The sequence below is a fragment of the Podarcis vaucheri genome (assembly GCF_965113315.1).
Source record: "Podarcis vaucheri genome assembly, chromosome: 15".
Lineage (NCBI taxonomy): Eukaryota > Metazoa > Chordata > Lepidosauria > Squamata > Lacertidae > Podarcis > Podarcis vaucheri.
In genome coordinates, this window is record NC_138753.1 from 15,628,868 (window position 1) to 15,651,206 (window position 22,339).

Below are 22,339 nucleotides of genomic sequence, written 5' to 3' on the forward strand. Positions count from 1 at the left end.
CTTTCATATTCTCAAAACAAGCTCTTTTTTGCCCTTTCAAACAGATTCACCGTTTCACTTAAAATATCCCTTAACAAGACTTTACAAAATTAGATGACAGTGCGAAATTGGCACAGCTCAGTCCCAGGAAGCCTTTGGTGAGGAAACACTCTGGGACACAGAGTTACTCAATTCCGGTGGCGAAGCCTGCAGAGCATCATGTACCCCGGCTGCAATCGTCAATCACACTCAGCAATTAGTTTTGGGGAGCAGTGAGGCAACACCCCAATTCCTGTGGCTCCAAATGACCTGGGAGCAACCCTTTGGCCACAGACTGGCCTCCCCCACAGCTGGGCAGAGCTTGAAATCTGCATTCCTGGAACAATGCATGGTGGGGCTTCATACAGCAGTCAGTGTATCTCAAGAGGGTGGGGCGGAGAAGGGGGTGTGGCCTTTCCCCCACCAATCCAGCTCCTGCGGACAGTTCCTCCTGCCATCCGAGGGGTGTGTCCAGGTATAAAAGTGTTGGTGTCCAAGCCACCGATGAGCAGAAGCGTCAAAGATGTCAGGTGAGTGGTCCTTACCCCTCCAAATGCTTTCTGGTCCTAAATTCTAGGCGAGTCAGAAAACTAATCTCCTATTTCAATGATAATGCTTTCTAAATGTTATACAAATCTCTGCCTGCTTTTGCTCTTTTGGGTGGGTGGGGGGAGACAAATGTTGGAGTAGGTGGGGCTTTCACAGGTCTGCTGATGAAGTCATGCACTGAAGGAAACTGCTCTTGAAACATTTTAAATCCCCCCCCCCAAATAAAATTGTCCTCTTTCTCTCGCTCTCCAAGGTGAACAGCTGCTCCTTGTTCTCCTGGGATGCCTGGTGGCCACGAAACCTCTCCAGGCAACAGATCTTCCTCTCCGTGGTAAGGCCCTTGCTTCTCTTTTTGCTTTGCTTTTAAAAATAATTATATTTGGAGAGTGTTCTGGGTTTTGTTAACCCACCTATTCCCCCCCCCCGCCCCCTTAACAGGACCAGATCAAGACATTCTGATGCCCTAAACTATTTCAAAGTTAAGAGGCCCCCATAGCAGTATCTTTTAAAGTGCATTATTGGAACAGAAAGCACAATGAAAAATAGAACATCGATATTTGCATACACAAGCAACAATCTCACTGGAATACTCATCTTGCAATAAGTCCATTTGCATTTGAGAGGCTTTTAAATGAAAGTCCCTGGAGGTTTCTTGCTTAGCATGTAGCAGTGTAGTCAAAGATTCAATAAAGAGCATCTGCAGGAATTATTTGCTAGAAGGGATATGGAAGCTGTAAAAAGGCATCTAGATTTTCTACCATCTATCCCACTGTAAAAACTGAGCTCGGAATAGAGAAATATTTGCCTGAGATTACTGGTACTTCCCCTTTGCTTTGCACGTCGTTTAAGGTTCCAGACAATCAAAATTAACTTTCTGGATGGACGATACAAAAATATCCCTAGAGAACAGCGATTCCGCATCTTTGGGTGCCAGTCAGTTGAGGATACCAAACACTATGTGCTATCTTGTAAGCTGTATGAAAATCCAAGGGCTAAATACCTGTACTTAAAGAAATTCCTTGACCCTCTTGCAGGGGTAGGCAGCCTAAGGGCCAGGGGCCGGATGATGCCCATTCACCTTCTAAATCTGGCCCTCAGAAGGTCCGGGAATCAGTGTGTTTTTACATGAGTAGAATGTATCCTTTTATTTAAAATGCATCTCTGGGTTATTTGTGGGGCATAGGAATTTGTTCATATTTTTCTTCAAAATATAGTCTGGCCCACCACATGGTCTGAGGGACGGTGGACCGGCCCACGGCTGAAAAAGGTTGCTGACCTCTTCTTCTTGTCACCCTCAGTGACATCAACAAAATCAAGTATCTGCTGTCTTGCTCGGTCAAACCAGTCATGCTCAATGCAGCAAAGTTTGCGATAAAAACGTCCCAACTCAAGAAAGTCCTTGAGTGCACTCTTGTGCTCTGAGATAAGAGTCACCCATGTATACATGCTCTACATATTACAAGGATTTTATCACAAATGTTTTAATTTGTTTCTGAGATTCTTTATTTAGCGCTTTTTTCTTTTTCTGTTTGTTTGTTTTTGCTATAATCTGTATTTGATTGACCAATAAAATTTGTTGTGTTGTTATCTGTTTGTTACTTAGCATATAAGACAACTCATTTCTGCACAGATTTATAAATCCAACAACAAATATTTCTGCAGCCATTAGGTATATATATATATTTTGTCATATCAGAACGGTAAAGTCTGATTTGGAGTATGTTTTCCTTTTAAAAATAGAAATTACATAAACTTGAAATTGAGCAAACGAAACAAAAAAAATGTGTTTCAGGCCTCTTGTAATCTGGGTCCTCAGTTGGAAGTTTTCATAATTTGTGAAATAAATCCAGCACTGCTCCCAAACAGCCCGAAACATTCTGCAGAATAGCCAGGGATAAATCTGTCAACAGAAGAATTTCAGTTGCTTCAAGGAAACCTTCAGATTTCCTGTGTGTTGCAACCTGTAGCTGCCAGAAGGCCTGTAATTCGACCTGTTTCTGAACAATGTGTGCAAATACCTGCTGCATCCGTCCTGCTCCCCTGCCACCCCCCCCCCCCCAAATCCAGAAATTGTGCCAGGTTTCCTCAGGGGACTCCACTCTTTTTGGCGCTGGAGAACATTTTGCTGTTAGAGGCCTACATAGTTGAAACGACCCATGAAATGAAACACAAAAACATCCTTTGAAATTCCCACTTCTCTGAGTTTTGCAATGCACTTCTGCAATGCGCTCTCTCACTGGATCACTTTGCACCAGCTGTTCCTCTGCAGTTTGAGTTCTGTTTCCCTCCCCGCCCGCTATGGAAACAATTGCAACCTTCTGAAATTGTTCTAAGCTGTGCATCCTGTATTTGCTTATGGGACCCGCCTAGCAGGATGCTACAGTCTGCCAGAGGGATGAGTCCTTCGGATCCTCTCCAAAGCTTTTGTGGCTTAGCTGCTGCCCTTAACTGGAAATTTGCTTTGCATGCTGCCTCTACAGCATCCAAGAATCCGGAGAACTGTCATTCTGTAATGGAGTTCTGGTGACCTGTGTAACAGAGAACTGTCTTGCTGAACCACAGTTCCCAAGATTCTCTGGGAGAAAGCCATGTCTAAAATGGCCAACTTTTAAACTGGACCCAGCTCCTGTGCTTTGAATGGGTTAGCAGGCGATGTTACTTCTTTTTGCGCAGGGAGAAGCCTCGCCTGCTGATTTCTGCCTATCAGGCTGCTGTTAAACTCCTTAGAGCAGACCAAGACATTTTTTCCTGCTCAGCTGGCAACCTTGTCAGCACAGAACAGCTTTGCTCAGAGAGCTACGCTGATCGCTGATCTGCTCCCAAGTCAAGTCCAAGGTGTTGCCATTAGTATGTGAAATACATTCTTACAAAGGCAGAATGGGAATTATGTGGCACTTGTACAGTGAAGGTGCCTGCCTGATTTCAATAGGCAGGGAGTTCCAAAGTGTAGAGGTGCTGCCACACTAAAAGATTGAATTCTTACAAATGCAGTACAGGTCTTATGTGTCACCTGTAACCATGCCAGTTCCGGAGATCAAAGCGCTTGAGTGGGCATATGTGGGGTATGGCAATTTTGCAGGTAAGCTGGTACCAAAAGCTTTATTCATGTACAGTAGTACCTTGGTTCTCAAACGGCTTAGTTGTCGAATAAATCAGCTCCCGAACACCGCAAACCCAGACGTAAGCGTTCCAGTTTGCGAACGTTTTTCAGAAGCTGAATGTCCGACGCGGCTTCCAATTGCATTCAATCAGAAGCCACGCCTTGGTTTCTGAACAGTTTCGGGAGTTGAACGGACTCCCAGAATGGATTAAGTTCGAGAACCAAGATACCACTGTATACTAATAGGACCACCTTGAGCTTTGCCTGGTATCAAATTGGCAACCAGTACAGCAGGACCGTGCAGAACCGGGGGCAGCTGGATACACTTGCCGTGGGCCTCAGAGGGCTGTGTTGTTCAGGGGGCCCCCCCCCCAGGGCCTGCCAGTCTTACACAGTCATGCCAAGAACAGGACTCCTAGCCCCAGGCCTCAGACAAGCTCTCTGAGCCCAGGTATTACATGCTGACAATCTCTCACTCCTGTTAGCAATTATGCTACAGTTTCTTGTTTTTAGTGGGAGGTGCAAACGACACCCCTTGGTTTTAAATGGAGGCATTTGATGCAAGATTCTCCTCTTGGACAAACCCAGACTAAGGGACGCTCTCTCTCTCTCTTGTTGCAGCCATTGGGAAGATTCTGGACACCTCAGACCTTCTGAGGAGTGTGGAAGAAGCAAAACAGCTGGTCGAAGATGCCTACAAACGCACCCAGCAACGGTGAGGGCTGCGTCTCCTCCCTTCTCCACACAGCCACAGTGGGTTTAGCTGTGGCTCTTGCATAGCAGGGGGTTGGTTTGGATGACCCTTATTGGTCCCTTCCAACTCTACAATTCTATGATTCTGCATTTCACAGGACGGTGCCGATTTACATGAGAAGGACCTGGGTGCAGCCACAATGGCAGTGGTCATAACGCCGCTGTCCATAAGCAAACTGGGTGCCTAAGGTTGCCAGCTCTTTTCTTGGCCCCTGCTCCTGTGCATTTAACAGCAGTGGTGGCAAAGTGCTTGTCCTTTACTCCATACTGCATAAAGTTTCAACCGCTAGTGTTGACAGATCAGATAATTGTTAAAAGGAGAAGTGGACAACTCAGGCTGCTGTTAAAGGTTTAGGAGCAGGTAAGTTGACAACCTTACTGGTTCCCTTCTGCTTTCTCTCCCGATTTTCCCCAGTTTGCTGGAGAGTTGCTGCATTGTGTTTCAGGTGGAAATTTGAGCAGAAATCCTTCAATAAATCCTCCACACAAAGGGGAAGGCTACCCCTCCTGTATATTTGCTTGCTTTGCTTGCTGTGTCAAAAAGACACAGAAGGCCTGCAAGATCAAAGTGATGCAATCAATAATCAATAAAATTGCATTAAACTATCAATTAACAGAATTTCTGTGCCACTTAATTTTAAACATGGTTGGAGGCTTATTATAAGATAATCAGAAAGTCATTACGGTATTGTGCTAGAAATAGCCATGATGACAGGAGCTAAAATCTTACAAAGAAACTTTTCTGGCTAGTTCAGCAATAGAATCCTCTATTAGAGTCTAACCCTCACTTATTACAGGAGACCAAGAATTAGGAGGTGCTCAGGGCATCATCCAGACTAACCCCAGCAACCAACAACAATATAATGAAATGTGCTTTCAAGTGCTGTTGCGTGACAAAGCTTCACTCAACTGTTTTCCGACCCTCCAGCTTAAATGAGAAGCTGCAGAGAGAGAAGGTCAACCCCACAGATCTCCTGGTCTCCTTCAAGCAGCCCGTGGGAAGAACCAAGGAGGCGGTGAAAGCAGCCGACACCATGCACGTCACCTGGGCCCTCTTGAAACAGAAGCTGCAGCCGGCAATCCCCGGGGATTTCAACATCACAGGTAGGTGATGGAGGAGGAACCAGGTGCGCTTCTTGTTTCAAGATGAACCAGCCTATTTCACACACTGCCCGTCAATGCACGAGATCCAGATTTCAGTTCTGCGGCTAATCTCCAGCTAAGTTGTGTGTGCGCAATTGCATATGCTAGGCCAAAGTGTGCAAAATTATGCACACTTTGTTTGTTTATATTAATTATCACATTTATTTCCCACCTTTTCCTCCAAAGCAGCTCAAGGTAATGTACAGAGACCTCCTCCCTCTCCATTTCCTTCTCCCAACAACCCTGTGAGGTTCATTAGGCTGAGAGGCAGTCAAGAAGATGGAGTTTAGACAGCAACCAAATAACACAAATTCCTATCCCAGACAGCCATTTGTCATGGAATTGTAGAGTTGGAAGGGACCCTGAGGGTCATCTAGTCCAACCCCCTGTGATGCAGGAATCTCAGCTAAAGCATCCATGACAGATGGCCACCCAACGTCTACTTAAAACCTCCAGCAAAGGGGAGTCCCCAACCCCCCCTCCCTGAGGGAGACCATTTACAGTCTGCAGTTTATGCTCATCAACAAGTTTGATAGTGTGAGGGGAGTCCTCTGTTTTCTTTTTTAGCTGTAATATTGCTGTCAGCTGAAAAAGAGTCTTTAGGCTTCAAACCTTGCACCAATTTTGTTTTAATTAGTCAACCCCCCCCCAAGTCCCATTGCAGGGGGGTGACCCTCGGGGTCGTTTCCAACTTTACAACCCTATGATTCTGTGATTGCCATTCTTTATTGCACCAGTTTGTCAAAGAAGCACTTGCGTTATGATAAGAGAAATATGCTTTCCACAAAGGTGCGTTTATTATGGAGCAAAATTGCTTACAGAAAGCTGTGTGTTATGAATAACGAGAACTAGAATGCCGGTGGGTTTTCATGTGGTTTACTTAAAAAATAAATAAGTCACCAACTGATGTGGAAATGTAGGGAACTGAACTTGCGGCTTGGAAAATCAGAAATTGGGAGAAACTGAAGCTGGCGTGTTTACCATCTCCCTAGTGTTGGGCAGCCCCTACTCCCACCCCAGGCACGTCTTAGAAACTACTTGAAAGGGATCTGCAAAAGCCACTTCCATTTTCCCAGAGTGGGGTTGTGAAAGGGTGTCGGCCACAGGTCACGCGAAAGATGCTTAGTCAATGAGGCACAGGAGCCTGCTTTAAAAAGAGGAAACAGGACCAAACATGTGCGGTTGTTCAATCCATTTTCTCCCCTGGTGGAAATAAATGTATACGAAATACATTGTTAATCTCAAGCTATGCTTTTCAAAAAGCATTTTATCCATACACACACACACACACACACACACACACACACACACACACACACCTGCGGATAAACTCCAGCTTCTTTAACTATGAACCCCAAAATCTGGGATCGCCTCGAAACTGGTGCCAAAGTTTTATAGCTGTTTTGTAGCAAAAAACACCATGTTTTGTAGCACCCCACAAGCAGTGTAACTGATATGTCAAACCCGGGTTCGTAGTTAACACCCCCAAACCCAACATTGTCTGATCCCCTCAAAACCAGAGCCAAAGTTTTTTAGTCGTTTTGTAGCAAAAACCCCACGTTTTGTAGTGCCCCACAAATGGAGTATTTCATATATCAAACCCAATGTTCTTTCTGCAAAGCCTTTGCCGTAGTTCAGCATCAGTTTTGAGTGAATCAGATGATGTTGGTTTTTTGGGTGTTAACTGCAAACCCCTGGGTTTGAAGTATGAAGCGCTCTTTTTGTGGGGCATTACAAAACATGGGATTTTTCTCACAAAACGACTACAAAACTTTGTCACTGGTTTTGGAGGAATCGGACAAGGTTGGTTTTTGGGTGACCCCGAGACCCCTGGGTTTGATGTATCATTACTCTGTCTGAATACCAGTTGCTGAAACCCACAGGAAGGAGAGTTTCTGTTGCACTCAGGTCTTTCTTGCAAATTCCCATAGGCCTCTAAGTTGGCCATTGTGAGAACAGGATGCAAGAACATTGGCCTGATGCAGCAAGCTCTTCTGATATTCGCATCACAAAATTCCGATCTGGGTTTATTAATGCAAGAGGTGTAGTAAATCTGTTCAGCTCACTTAAAAACATGGACCGAATTAAACCCTTGCGTGTCCCTAGCTGAGACCTCTTCCATTTCCTTCCTCCTACAGATGTTCTCAGTCCAGCCCAGATGCAAACTATCTACAAGGCGTCTGGCTGTGCCAAGCAAGAACAGAGACCATTGCAGTGTGATTTCAGTAGCCCTTTCCGGACTATTACTGGAGAATGTAACAACAGGTAAGCTTCTATATCCAGCATGTCGGCTGTTAAAATCCCAGCCCAGCCCTGAACTCATTTGGTGAGCTGCTCACAGGCAGGACCATAGTTCAGTGGTATAGGCAGCACATCTGCCCCGCAGACAGGAGGTCCCAGGGTCAAACCCTGGCAGCATCTCCCAGTAGGACTGGGGAAAAGGCCTGGAGAGCTGCTGCCAATCAGTGTAGGCAATATTGAGCTAGATGAAACCATGGTCTGGCTCCATATAAGGCAGCTTCCTAAGTTCCTATTAGCAATGGAGGAGAAAAACCATGAACTCCCCCTTGAGTGGGATTTAAATGCAGTAAATACAGTAAAAATAGGATTCCCCCCCCCCCTTTGCTGCTTTTAAAAAATGAATCTCTGTGGCCCTTCTGGAACATTCCAGGAGGATTCCTACCTTAGGGGCCAGCAACCGCCCTTATGCCCGGCGGCTTCTGCAAGAGTACGAAGATGGCATATCCCTCCCGCGTGGCTGGATGGAAAACAAGACATATTATGGATTCCCCCTGCCCTTGGTAAGGAGTCAACCCCAGTTGTGCTCTGCTTTGCAAAGCGGATTTCTGAACAGTTGCTCAGAATGGATCAGGGTTTTAGGAAAAGAGAAGGGATGATTTTTTAAAAAATCAGGATGGAAATCCACAGCATGACAACAGGAAATGGGAACAGAAGATACAAAATGGGTGAATTAATGAACATATTAATGAACATAACAAGAAAATAACGATGGAATATTATTTTAATATATGATCACAGCGGAGAGACTCTTTTGTGGACAAAGGCAGAAAGACTTATTGTTGTTTAGTATGGAGGAATAATTGTTGAAGTTATTGGAGATAAAGTTGATATGTTTGATTAAAGAAAAACCATTGCTGAGGCATTTATTAATAACAAAAATTAGAGAAGCCCTTTTGGACTTTTTGTGTGAAAAGGAAAATGAATTAATTTGAGATATTTGGGTTAATAAGTAATATTGCCTAACAGATAGTATCATAGAATCATAGAATCATAGAGTTGGAAGAGACCACAAGGGCCATCGAGTCCAACCCCCTGCCAAGCAGTAGTAGATCAGTTGGATATCATTCTGGAGTGAAGGTTTTGAATAATTCCTTTTATGTAAGTGACAGACAGAAGATCAGAAGCCTTTTTTATTTTATTTTATTTTTGAACATTTTACTCGGGTGTCCTCTGGGCCATTTTTGGAGCCCAAGCGGGGGGCAGGGAAGGATTTTAGGGAAAGAGGGGGAAGGTGGCAAAGCAGATAGGAAAGTGGCTCCTATCATAATGCATGTTATAATCTGTGTTCTTCTATCATAGAATCATAGAACTGTAAAGTAGGTAGGGACCCCAAGGGTCATCTAGCCCAACCCCCTGCAATGCAGGAATCACAGCTATTAATTTAGCCTGGTAACAAATCAGCAGACAGTGCAGATCTCTGAGCAGTGGTGCTACAGGCTGACAAGGTCTCACTCCTGCCAGCAACTGTGCTGCCACATTCTGCCCTCGCTTTAGTTTCTGAACTTTGACTGCCGGGGTGTTTTTGGACCCTTCAGTGAATCTGGATCAGGGTGAGGCCTTTTGGGGGTGTCCAGGCTCAGGGTCCGCAAGTTTACAACCATCAGCCTTGGCGCTTGGAATCGGCAACCAAGATCTGTTCCTCTGTTATGTCTTGGTAACATCTGCTGCAGGTCCGGGAAGTATCCAACCAGATTGTCGCCTTCAACGACAAAAGACTCACCGATGACCCATTCCGATCGGTCATGTTCATGCAATTCGGCCAGTTTATTGACCACGACTTGGATTTTGGGCCCAGTACCACGGCCACCCTCACCTTCATCAAAGGAGCAGACTGTGAAAAAACTTGCGCAAAGGCACCCCCTTGCTTCCCCATCAAGGTGCGTGAAAGTCCAGGGTTCGTTCTACCCTTTTCCAGAAACGCAACCTGTCCGACACAATAGTCCAGGGATCCCCGACATGGCACCAACGGGATCCAGTGGGCCTGCCAGCACCTCCCCTGTGTCACCCACGAAAGGTCTCTGTAAATATCTCCTCCAAAATCCGCAAAGAGCAAGAAACTCTTTGCTGTTCCTCCTCACCTCCTGCTTGCACTGACTTGGCTTCTCCTACATTGCATGCACCTCCTTAAAAACGATAAATAATAATAATCCATAATTGAAACACAGCACGATATCACTGGGTGCCAGAATTGGACCCCTACCCTCCCTTTTTGGTCTCTGAACAGAGGAGAGGTGCAAAAAACTTCTCTCTGGTGGCTGAGGAGGTGGGGGGCACAACCAACTACCATTTTGTGGCTCTGCCACTTTTTGGGGCCCTTTTAGATGTGGCAGCGGGTTGTTTTCTGACTGTGTGTTAAATTTTATTTTATGTTTGTAGAAAAATATACTTGTAGATCACCATTTCATACAACGTATCAAAGCGGCTTCTGAAACAATTTTATCTGTACATATAAAAAATGTTATAAAAAACCAAGAAACAACTCAATAGGTAACTGTTCCAGAAAATATTTTTCTTTAACTGTCCCTGTAGGGTATTTATTTTTATTTTGATTGATTGATTGATTGATGGGTTAGGCCACACACCCTCCCCAATGGCAGCCATTTTGTGACTGGCCCCCATGATGCTCCTCCCCTCCCCCGCCCACCACAATGCCAAATGCGGTAACCGGCCTGTAAAGGTTGGCAACCTCAGGAATTTCATCTCTCTCGAGCGGAGACTTCATGGCGGTTGTTGCAGGGGCTGGTGTTGAGCTTAGACACCTGAAGGGAAGCCCCACCAGGCCTGTGCAGAGGGGGTGGGCAGCCAAATACACTTGCCTAGGGCCTCAGAAGACTAAGCTGGCTGGGGGGGGGGCACCAGCGACCAGTTGCTATTTTGTTTGAGTTTATAACTTTATTCTAACAAGACTCCTACCCCAGCTCTGCATGGACCTGCCCCCCACCCTGTGTGATCACTAATAATAATAATAATAATAATAATAATAATAATAATAATTTATACCCCGCCCATCTGGCTGGGTTTCCCCAGCCACTCTGGGAGGCTTTCAACAGAATATTAAAATGCAGTAGTCTATTCAACATTAAAAGCTTCCCTAAACAGGGCTGCCTTCAGATGTCTTCTAAAAGTTTGGTAGTTATTTTTCTCTTTGACATCTGGTGGGAGGGCGTTCCACAGGGCAGGTGCCACTACCGAAAAGGCCCTCTGCCTGGTTCCCTGTAACCTCACTTCTCGCAGTGAGGGAACCGCCAGAAGGCCCTCGGTGCTGGACCTCAGTGTCTGGGCAGAATGATGGGGGTGGAGACGCTCCTTCAGGTATACTGGACCGAGGCTGTTTAGGGCTTTAAAGGTCAGCACCAACACTTTGAATTGTGCTCAGAAGAAGAAGAAGAAGAGTTTGGATTTGATATCCCGCCTTTCACTCCCCTTCAGGAGTCTCAAAGCGGCTAACATTCTCCTTTCCCTTCCTCCCCCACAACAAACACTCTGTGAGGTGAGTGGGGCTGAGAGACTTCACAGAAGTGTGACTGGCCCAAGGTCACCCAGCAGCTGCATGTGGAGGAGCGGAGGCGCGAACCCGGTTTCCCAGATTACGTGACTACCGCTCTTAACCACTACACCACACTGGCTCTGGGAGCCAGACTGAAGGTCACTGGCATACTGGGAGCCAGACTGAAGGTCACATACATCATCATCATTATTATTATTATTATTATTATTATTATTATTATTATTATTATTATTATTATTATTATCATCATCCCACCTTTCCTCCAAGGATCTCAAGGTGGTGTACATAGTTCTCCTCCCCATTTTATCCTCCCAAGAGGGTTCTGTGAGGTAGCCTAGGCTGAAAGCCAAACGTCACCCCCATGGCCATTGTGGGGAGGATTCGAACCCAGGCCTCCCAGGTCATAGTCTGCCACTCTAACCACTAGACCACCCCTGGCTCTCCGTTTCATTTTTTTTAAAATTACTATTTTGTGGGGCTACAGATCCCTCCTAATGACCCGGTGAAAGACCCCAAAGGCTGTATGGCCTTCACGAGAGCGGCCCCTGCCTGTAACGGGGGCTACGCCATCCGCAACCAGATCAACGCTCTGACAGCCTTCCTTGACGCCAGCATGGTCTACGCCAGCGAAGTCGACTGGGCGAGGCAACTGAGGAACATCTCAAGCAACCAAGGGCTGCTGGCTGTCAACCTGAACTACACAGACAAAGGGCTGGCCTACCTCCCTTTTGGCAACCCACCAGGCTTCCCAGAGCACTGCAATAAAACCAACACGACAGCAAAGATCCCCTGTTTCTTTGCGGGTAGGTCTGTTTATTTTTATACTGAATCAGACCCCTGTTTCACACTGACTGGCAGCAAGGGCTCTCCAGGGTTTCAAAAGAGGGGATACTCCCACCCTTCCTAGGACCTTCTCCCTGCACAGAGCTATGGTCATGTCCTTTAAAATAAACCAACATGCTAGTCCTCATGATTCTAAATGAAGGGCTGATTCTGCATGTAAGGCAGATGTTCTGTCACAGAGCTCTGGTCATTTGGCTAAAGACCAAGTAAGATTCTGGTCCTCATTGTTCTTGATTAGAAAAGGAAGGTATTTTCTACTGAGTCAAACCACAAGTCAATCTAGCTCAGTACAGTGGTACCTCAGGTTACATACGCTTCAGGTTACATACTCTTCAGGTTACAGACTCCGCTAACCCAGAAATAGTACCTCGGGTTAAGAACTTTGCTTCAGGATGAGAACAGAAATCGTGCTCTGACTGCGCAGCGGCAGCGGGAGGCCCCATTAGCTAAAGTCATGCTTCAGGTTAAGAACAGTTTCAGGTTAAGAACGGGTACCTCCGGAACGAATTAAGTACTTAACCTGAGGTACCACTGTATTGCCCTACACCAGGGGTTGGCAAGGTTTACCTTGCCTGGGCAGGTTCACTCCAGTGGAGATCCCTCCATGGGCCAGATCACGCACGTGGCTGCGATTTCCGGTGCCTGCGCAGATGCAATTTTCAGCAACGCAGAAGTGAATCCCCGCATCACGCTGGTTTAGCACAGCGCGTGTGGACTCACTGAGCAGGCAGCTTGGTTTGGGAGCAGCTTGTGGGCCAGTTAAAGGACCCCCATGGGCCTTAGGTTGCTGACCCCTGCCCTACACTGGCTGGCAGTTGCTCTCCAGGATTTCAGGCAACCCTACCTGGAGATGACATTGGGGATTTGAACCCAGCACCTTCTGCATGCAGAGCAGGTGCTCTCCCACTCAGCTATGCTCCTCTGGAAACCTGTAAGGAACAGTTGAGGGAGCTGGGTATGTTTTGCCTGGAGACAAGAAGACTGAGAGATATTAGGAAGCCATTTTCAAATATCTGAAGGGCTGTCGTCACATGGAAGGTGGAGCACGCTTGTTTTCTGCTGCTCCAGGGGATAGGACCTCAACCAAGGAATTAAAATGGCAAGAAAAGACACTAAACATTAGGAAGAACTTCCAGGTGGTAGTAGATTTTCAACAGGTCTACCTTGGACACTGGTGGAATCTCCTTCCTCGTAGGTTTCTAAACAGAGGTTGGACAATCATCTGCCAGGGATTCCTTAGCTGTGGTTCCTGCTTTGAAGGGGCAGATAACTCATGGGGCCAGGCATGCTTAATGGGGACTCAAAAAAGGGCCTTTAGGCTCTCAGTGGCTGCTTCCAGACTTTGGGATTCCCTCCCTAGAGAAGCTAGACTGGCTCCTTCCTTGTTGTCCTTCTGCTGGCAGGTGAAGATTGTTTTATTCTTCCAGGACTTTGAGGACTGGCTGTTTTTTAAGGGAGGACTTTTGATAGTGCTGTACTGTTTTTATTATTTGCATTTTAATATGAATTTTATATTGTTTTAATTCTATTAGAGTTTAATTACCTCTTTTTGTTTGGTTTTTGCTTTCTTATTTTTTTACCAAAAACAAAAAGGCAAAGAAACAAAACAAAAACAAAAAAAACTTTAATTACTTCTTATTGATTTATATTTTATATATTTTTAGCTTCTTGTCTTTTATCTGCATTGTTTCAATTTGTATAAACCACCTTGAGTCCCTGTCTGGGGAAAAGGTGGGATATAATAATAATAATAATAATGATGATGATGATGATGATGATGTATGGGTAGATGATTGATAGATAGATAGATAGATAGATAGATAGATAGATAGATGATAGATAGATAGATAGATAGATAGATAGATAGATAGATACAGTAGATGATTGATTGATAGATAGAGATAGATAGATAGATAGATAGATAGATAGATAGATGATAGATAGACGAAGTCTTGCTAAAATGCTGTCCCTGCAGAGACCCTGTGCTTTCCAAGTTGTTTCTTACAAGCACAAGGTGGCTGGTTGGATCTAACAACACTTCCTTCTTCTCTGGGGTCTTCAAGGGGACAATCGTGTCAACGAGATGCCGGGTCTAACTGCCTTGCAGACGCTCTTCATGAGGTTCCACAACCGCATGGCCTCTCAGCTGAAGATGCTGAATCCGCACATGGATTCAGACACCATCTACAACATAGCCCGGAAAATCAATGGAGCAGTAATTCAGGTACTGGTTGAGACAGCAGCCCTGTGACGCTAAGAATGAGGCCAGGTCTTGTCAAGATGCAAGGCCGGTTTGTGTTCAGTCCAGACTACTGATGTTCATGAGTTTGGGATGGGGTGAGCTAGCTGTGGAGAGGTATGGCGGGTGGGGTAGATTCTTATCTCTCTTACCCACCAAGACCAACCTCTGTTCATGTGGGATTCTCTTGGAATAACTAGGTCAATCACCTACTGAAACCCTTTTTGGTATGCAGAGTGAGCGGAGTTTAAGCTTGACAGAAAGGCAGTGTAGTGTAGTGGTTAGAGTTTCAGGCTATTTGGACCTGGGAGGCCAGGGTTTAAATCTCTACTCTACCTGGAGCCAGTCACTGCCTCCCAGCCTAATCTGCCTCACAGGGTTGTTGTGGAGATAAACTGAGGAGTGGAAGGGCCTGTACACCATCTTCAAGCCACATCCCAGTGACATGGACTGGCTAGATGCAGAGGAAGGGTTGGAGGCACCAACTGGGGAACCCCCAAGGGAACCCCCAGGAGAAGAAGGCTCAGAGCCTGGGGATTGTCAGTAGGATGGCAATGAGCGGTCCAAGGGAGAAGACGGAGCAGACTGGGAGGGCTTGGTGAGCAAGAAGAGTCTGTGGCAGAAAAGATCCCAGGATTAGAAGCAGAGGCAGGAGAGGAGGCAGTCTGGCTGGTGAAGAGGCATGGGTGTCTCTCCTTCCTGCTACTATAAGCTCCCTTCCTTGCCCCCACCCTCAGTCTCCCAGGACCAGAAGAGGCATGAAGCAAGAAGAGCAAAGTCAGACACACAGGTGCAGTCTCATATTGCTTGAGAGAAACCCTGGAGGGGACTTAGGCAGCTGTGGGAAGGTGGTGACCCTCAGTCCCTGCAACTGCCTCATTGGGACAAGACCTACTGGGATCACTACGCCTGTGCTGTTTTGGTTTCTTTGAGTATGTTTTAAGGGAGAACTTCAGTGTGTGTTTCTCTTCACGCTCTCCTCTGCTTCTACATTCCAGAAAATCACCTATAGCGAATACCTGCCGGCCCTCCTGGGTGACGCATTCCCTCGTTTTGTGGGTCGCAGCACGGGCTACAATGACTCCGTGGACCCGCGAATCGCCAGCTCCTTCACCAACGCCTTCCGTTTTGGGCATGCCTCAGTGCGGCCCGTGGTGTTTCGCTTGGATAGCCGCTACCAGCTTCAAAGCGAGACCCCGCTCGAGAAGGAATTTTTTGCTTCATGGAGAATCGTTCAGCAAGGTATCTCCCTTTTGGGCAAGTCCAAGAAGAGGAGGGGGGAAGGCAGTGCAAACTTCCAGGGCCCTGAGGTCCAAAAGAGGTCCTGGGGCCCAACCATTTTGCATACGTTTTATGTCATTCTTAACAAAATAATGCGTTTCATGCTCAATGTACACACCATTCTGAATAAAGACTTGCAGACTGCAGACTTGTGGTTTGACTGTACGGCGGTGCAGCCTTGTCGTATTATGCGCCGTCACATCTGTATGTTTTTGTAAGGGAAGACCATGCAACTACAACAAAGTTGTTGTGTGATACGCATTGTGTTGTGCTACACGTACAAGGTTAACGTTTAAAGTGTATCACCAGCTCAGCAACTAGTTTGTGGGTGCTTATATTATTGATATTAGTCATTAGGATCTTAATACGGTCGTACCTCGGAAGTTGAACAGAATCGTTCTGGTAGTCCATTCGACTTCCAAAATGTTTGGAAACCAAGGTGTAGCTTCCGATTGGCTGCAGGAAGCTCCTGCAGCCAATCGGAAACTGAGTTAGATGTTTGGGTTCCAAAGAATGTTTGCAAACCGGAACACTCACTTCCAGGTTTGAGGCGTTCAGGAGCCAAAATGTTTGACTCACAAGGCGTTCAGGATCCAAGGTACGACTACTGAGGAAGGGGGTTGGCAAAATATTTCTCTCCGATTCCACTCTCAGCAGCCCTTTTCCGGAGCCCAAAGTGCACTTGGGGAGTTCTGTGTCAAAAGCCACCGTCTAATTCCTCCAGAGTTTTCTTCCTCTGTGAAATAGGCTTCTTTTTCTTCCTCTCTCCTCCCTGCCCCCGTGAGCCCTGTAGAATATGCAGCTCCATCATCTCGTCCTTCCCCCGTCACATGGTATTTTCAGTATGATTTTTCCATCTATCTCAAATTGCAGAAAGACCGTCAGTTGAGGCTAGGGTACTTCTCCCCATATGTGCCAGCCCGTACACTTAGCAGTGCAGGAACTTCCAGGCCACAGGCCAAGTTTGGCCGGCAAAGGTCCTAGTTTTGATGCGCATGGCGAATCTCCCCAAAGCACATACCCTCCACAGCTGAGATTGTGTGTGACATCAGGAGTGGGCAAAAGTGAGGTCCCGATTCTTCCTCGGTAAGCAGGGCTCGCTGTCAGGACCTCGCTTGAGCAGTTGAGGGCATTTGCTTCCTCTGTTGGCAGGAAGCAAACTGGAGTCAAATCCCTTCTTTCAGGCCAGCTTCAAAGGGGCTTGCTGTAGCATCAATCAGTGGTTAAACCCTGCAGGATAGCTCAGTTGGTAGAGCATGAGACACTTAATCCCAAGGTTGTGGGTTCAAGCCCCATGTTGGGTGAAAGATTCCTGCATTGCAGGGAGTTGGGCTAGATCAGCAGTTCTCAACCTGTGGATCCCCAGATGCTGTTGGACTACAACTCCCATCATCCCTGAGCTCTGGCCTTGCTAGATAGGGGTGATGGGAGTTGTAGTTCAACAACATCTGGGGACCCACAGGTTGAGAAAGGCTGGGCTAGATGATCCTTGTGGCCCCTTGCAACTCTAAAATGTGCCCTACTTGCACAGCTGCAGGCAGGTTGTGGTCTGGAAATCCAGTAGAGGCTACAGGTGCAGCAGGTGGGGGGAGATGGAGGTCCCTCAGGCAGCAGCTAAATGTGCCTGTGAGCCATAATTTTGCAAGCAGATGTTTTGTTCCTCCAGGAGGTATTGACCCGCTTATCCGAGGCCTCTTGGGTAAGCCAGCCAAACTGGTGAGGCCGGACCAGTTGGTGGTGGATGCTCTCAGGGACAAACTCTTTGAACAGATCAGGAATGGCAGTGGACTGGATTTGCCCTCCCTCAACATGCAGCGAGGCCGAGATCACGGCCTCCCAGGTAAGTTCAAGCAGAGCGTGCACAGATGTTGGAGACTGTTGCTCAAGGACCAGCCGGTGCAGAGAAATGTCTGAAAGACTCATCAGCCAGCCTCTTGAGAAACTCTCAGGAGATGGGTATGGGAGGCCAGTGAAGACAGAGAGACTCTGCACCAAAGAACCTAGGGAGAGCCTGCAGGATCAGAGCAATGGCCCATCTGGACCGGCATCCTGTGGCCCCACAGTTGCCCTGATGGTTGGTTGACAGATGGGAAGCCCACAAGCAGGAGCTGAGCAGAACAGCCCTCTCTTCACATCCCAACAGCCTTCTTGTGGGATATAACCAACGTGTTTAACTCTAATTAATGCACGAAGGGGTTAAGACCATAGAGTAAGCTGTCCTGTCAGGCCTAGCTAGGTCACACACCCCACCTTGGGAGGAAGCGCTATGGAACTCTTTGTTCCCCTCTTTCCACAATAGCTATGCTCTGTCTCCACCATCAGAAGCAGGATGCAGGTGGGGAGGGTTGTTGCTGTCGTGCTCCCATTCCCTAGCAAAAGTAAACTTCTTGGCAGACTGTATGCCAGGAAAGGGGTCCCACCCACTTGGGTTGGCTGCATTACAACAACAACGCCCCTCTAAAACCCCACTCCGCTCTTCTTTGCCTGTGCTAGAGTGCCTCTTTTGCACTTCAGATGCCTTGAAATGAACCCAGCATTTGATATTGGTGCTTGTCCTGCAGGTTACAATGCCTGGCGGCAACTCTGCGGCCTTTCCCAACCCCAGAATGAGAACGAACTCGCTGCCGTCTTCCAGAACCGCAATGTGGCCAAGAAGTTTATGAGCCTTTACAAGACCCCCAACAACATTGACCTCTGGGTTGGGGGCGTGGCAGAGCCTTTGGTCCGGAATGGCAGAGTTGGTCCTACCTTCGCGTGCATCATCGGAGACCAGTTCCGAAGGACTCGGACCGGTGACAGGTGAGCAGGCAGAGGAAGCCCAGAACCTCTGTGATTTTCTCTTTCAATCGACTGGTCTTCCTAAGTAGCTTGTGTATACCCATCACTTTCCTTCTAAATTAAGCAGAAGCCATTTCATCACAAAGGCAAGCAAATTACAGCCCATAAACTAGTGGCAAGCCCAGCAGGAGATGGTTATTTTGTTTTACTTTCAATTTATTTTCCTAAAATCTATACAAAACAAAAAAAAAACCTCAAAGTGGTTTACAAAAAAGGAAAAAAAATAAAAACCATTCTTTAAAGCATATGAAAGATAAAATCAGCAATAAGTGAAAAATAGATTAAAATATACTGCAACATTCTACATGTCTGTGTAGGCTTGTGTGCACAAAAATGTTTTTTTAGAAAATTTTGTTTATTTTCTTGTTACAAAATTGTACACACATAAATGTGTACACATGTGTAAACATGACACGACTATCAAAAATAGGGTCGTGGCAGGGATGTGTGTGTGTGTGTGTAAAATACAAAACATATTATTTTACGGTACCTAATCATGAGGTAATTACAGTAATCTATAATAAATACCTTCCAAAGCTTTTACAAATTTTGGGCCAGATCCAAATTTCTTAACTACTTCCATTAAATAATTTGGTTCTATGCAATCAAATACTTTAAAAATATCAAGTGTGAAGCTTGATAAAGTGGATGATGTTTTCCTGCTGAAAGGAAGAATGTTTTTTTTAAAAAAATCCTTATTGAATCAGTAATTCTTCACCCTCGAACAAACCCAGATTGGACTGGGTGTGTAGAAATGTCAATAAACGTTTTAAATCTATGGGCCAGAAGGACCGGAGAGGTTTTATAATCTAGATTTAACAAGGAGATGGGTCAGTATGGCTCAGCTTTGGTAGTGCCCAGTGAGATCTGATCCCCACTTCTAGATGGGCCCCTTTTGGCCTGATCCAGCAGGCTCTCCTTTTGCTTTCATGGTGCCAGGTGCTAGGGCATTGACCCCTTTTCTCTTTCCCCTCAGATTCTATTATGAGAATCCCGGCGTCTTCACCCCATCGCAGCTGCAGGCCCTCAACCGAGTCTCACTGGCTCACATAATCTGTGAAAACACCAACATCCGGGAGGTGCCACGCAATGTCTTCCGGGCCAACAGCTACCCCCGGGATTTTGTCCGCTGCAGCACCGTCCCAAGGCTCAGCCTCTTTGCCTGGAAGTGCACTTGTGACTGTGAGTGTCAATGGAGAGGGATATGTGGCAGGGAGTCCCACAGGCTCCCACTGCAACTAAATGCTTGCTGGATTTGACCACGGGAGCCTTGGTCCTCCGCCTTCCACTTCCTCATTTTCCAAATGCTTGGAGTTTACAAGGGCATAACTTACTATCATGATCACCAGTGCTTTTTTCTGGTGGTACTCAATGGTACACAGAACCGGTATCTCTATCTATCTTTCATCTATCTATCTAAAATAAAGGGTCAAAAGCCAGTGTCAGTTTCCCCTTCCCCTCCGGTAGCTTTCGATAAGAAGTATCGAGCCTTTGTCGGGTTTATAGTCTGTTGTATTTACAACAACATACTGAGAGCAACATCAGGCCGCCCTCCCCACGGATGGCAGTTGCTCACTCTGAGTCCTATCCCCTTCCACAGCAAGAAGCACACCACTGGCCACCTGTCCCTCCCCTGAGCTTCCATTGTTCCTGGACCCTTTCAGTCCTCCAAGTTCTAGAGGAGGGAGGGACTTCCCCGCCACTCTCGATTTAAGAATCTCCCAAAGGCTCCCTCCCACCTGGTTGCCTAGCTACTATCTCAAAACTCTCCAGCTCTTCCCCTGGCTGAGCAGCCTCTGAATCTGCTGGTCTCTCTGCTTCTGGGAACGTGTAAGGTGGGGGGGATCCTCCTCCTCCTCCTCCTCTGTCAGAGGCTGCTCTGTCTGTGCCTGCATTCCTTCAGCTTCGGAGTCAAGCCAGTCTCTGGCATCTGATTCAGACCAGCCCCTGACAGCCGGGGCAAAGAAGTGCATCTTCAGCATCTCTCTGGGGAGGGAGCGCTTTTGATCCTCTTTCTCCCCTTCTTCTCTTAGCTGCAGATGGCTCTTGTTGAGGACGGCGCTCCTGTGGATCTAGACCTGGGACCTGCATCCCTAAGAAAGAAGAAAGGCCTTCGCTTGGCTGCAGTTGGATTCCTGCCCCTGCTCACGTCCCACCTGCTGTTTTGGAAATACGCATGGGCAGGGGGAGTCCTACCCAACCTTGCTTTTCGTGACAAAGATCCAGAATAAAGCAGTTGCTGTGTGATAGATCCATTTGTTTCCACCTCAACGAGACATGCACGATGTTGCTAAATTACAGCTACCTGGGTGGTTGAAATGGCTCGAAATAAGTTGGGATTGCGGTTATGATTATGATGGCATGAGGCTGTTTTCTGTCTTCAGAAAGAAAACTCTCAGTATAGACACTTTTTCAAAACAAAAAATGTATTGGGGGCAGCAGATACAGACACCCCTGAATGGTCAGTGGCTGAAACTTGAGGGCGGGGAGGTTACTACCAAATGGGTTGACACTATACTCAAAGGACAATTGTTGCAGGTCTGCTGCGCAGGGATGGCCACCGACTTAGAAGGCTTTCAAAGATGATGGGACCAATTCATGGAGGAGGAGAAGCTTCTTGATGGCTACTGGGCATGATGGCTCTGCTCTGCCTCCACAATTTGAGGAAGCAATGCTTCTGAATAGCAGTTCCTGGAAGCTGCAGGAGGGGAGAATTGCTTTAGTGCTAGGGTCCTGCATGTGGGCTTTCTGAGCACATCTGGTTGGCCACTGTGAGAACAGGATCCTAGGCTATTTATTTTATTCATTGAGTTTGTGACAAGAGTTTCTCTTGTCTAGGGCAACCCAAAGCAAATTGAAAGCAGCCAACCAGACAGAACAAAATGAAAACAAAAACCCACATACTGTAGATACATTGAAACCAAAAGTAAAAAAAGAAATACGTTGAAAATATCTAACCCACTTCTAAAAGGCCACAGAGAGTTAAAGGCCAAAGGCCTGTGTGATGGGATGATGAGCTGCTTGTGCGTAAAAGCCAAGTCCCTCAGAGTTTGTTCAAGTCCGCAAACCTCTGTCTGTAATGGAGCCCCTTAAACATGGCTCCGTCAGTCGCTGGCAGATTCCGACAGTGGTTGCTTTCGGAATCTCTTCCAACATAAAAGCTCCTTAACGGAAACACGTCTCCTGGACTCTCGGCGTGACAGTTTCCGGCGAGGAGTAGGTGTCCCTACAGGAGGTCATGAAACCTCCCCACTGTTTTCGCTGGATGTGTCTCTGAGCCATCCCTCCTGCTCACTTTCCCTCGGAGCTCCTCCTCTCCCCCTGCTGGTTCCCTCTTCAGCTGCTGAGTCTCTCCTAACCTCTGTGAGCCCTTCCACCTCCTGTCCCTCCGATGGCAGTTCCCTGACAGCCTGTTTATAGAGGAAAGCTATTGCCTGACAGCAACCTAAAGATGTATAATGATTTCGCCAGGCAAGCCTCCTTGAGGAGAACAAACCTGATGGACTAGATGAGCCATTGGCCTGATCCAGCAGGCTCTTGTTGTGTTCTTATGGGTCTGGAGCCATTAGCAGCTTCCTGTGTCTCTTTGTTCAGAAAGCACAGCAGTAGAGGATTGTACATTAAGGCAAGTGGGGCACTGCCCCACCACCTCGGTCTCCCCTTGGCCAACACCCCCACCCACATCTGCCTGCCTTGTTACAACCAGCCCAGAAGGTGCCACTGACTATCATCTGATTACAGTTACAGATAGGTAGCCGTGTTGGTC

The 22,339-nt window shown here is 46.8% G+C and overlaps 1 protein-coding gene across 1 annotated transcript; it reads left to right on the forward strand.

Annotated features, from left to right (window-relative positions):
* Positions 1-409: 409 nt before the first annotated feature.
* On the forward strand, positions 410-20,824 carry LOC309520042 (eosinophil peroxidase-like). Its single transcript, XM_082201419.1, has 14 exons — positions 410-548; positions 821-898; positions 4,289-4,382; positions 5,349-5,524; positions 7,702-7,828; positions 8,235-8,364; positions 9,535-9,741; positions 11,857-12,175; positions 14,279-14,439; positions 15,453-15,696; positions 17,402-17,575; positions 18,297-18,534; positions 19,550-19,755; positions 20,607-20,824. Exons 1-14 carry the CDS (start codon positions 542-544, stop codon positions 20,624-20,626), a joined length of 2,181 nt encoding a protein of 726 aa, XP_082057545.1. The 5' UTR covers positions 410-541; the 3' UTR covers positions 20,627-20,824.
* Positions 20,825-22,339: the final 1,515 nt, after the last annotated feature.

Excerpts from the sequence above, each read along its gene's own strand:
- LOC309520042 (XM_082201419.1), top strand. Across the intron at positions 9,742-11,856 it reads CCCCTTGCTTCCCCATCAAG|ATCCCTCCTAATGACCCGGT; the intron begins GTGCGTGAAAGT and ends GTGGGGCTACAG. Across the intron at positions 15,697-17,401 it reads ATGGAGAATCGTTCAGCAAG|GAGGTATTGACCCGCTTATC; the intron begins GTATCTCCCTTT and ends TTGTTCCTCCAG.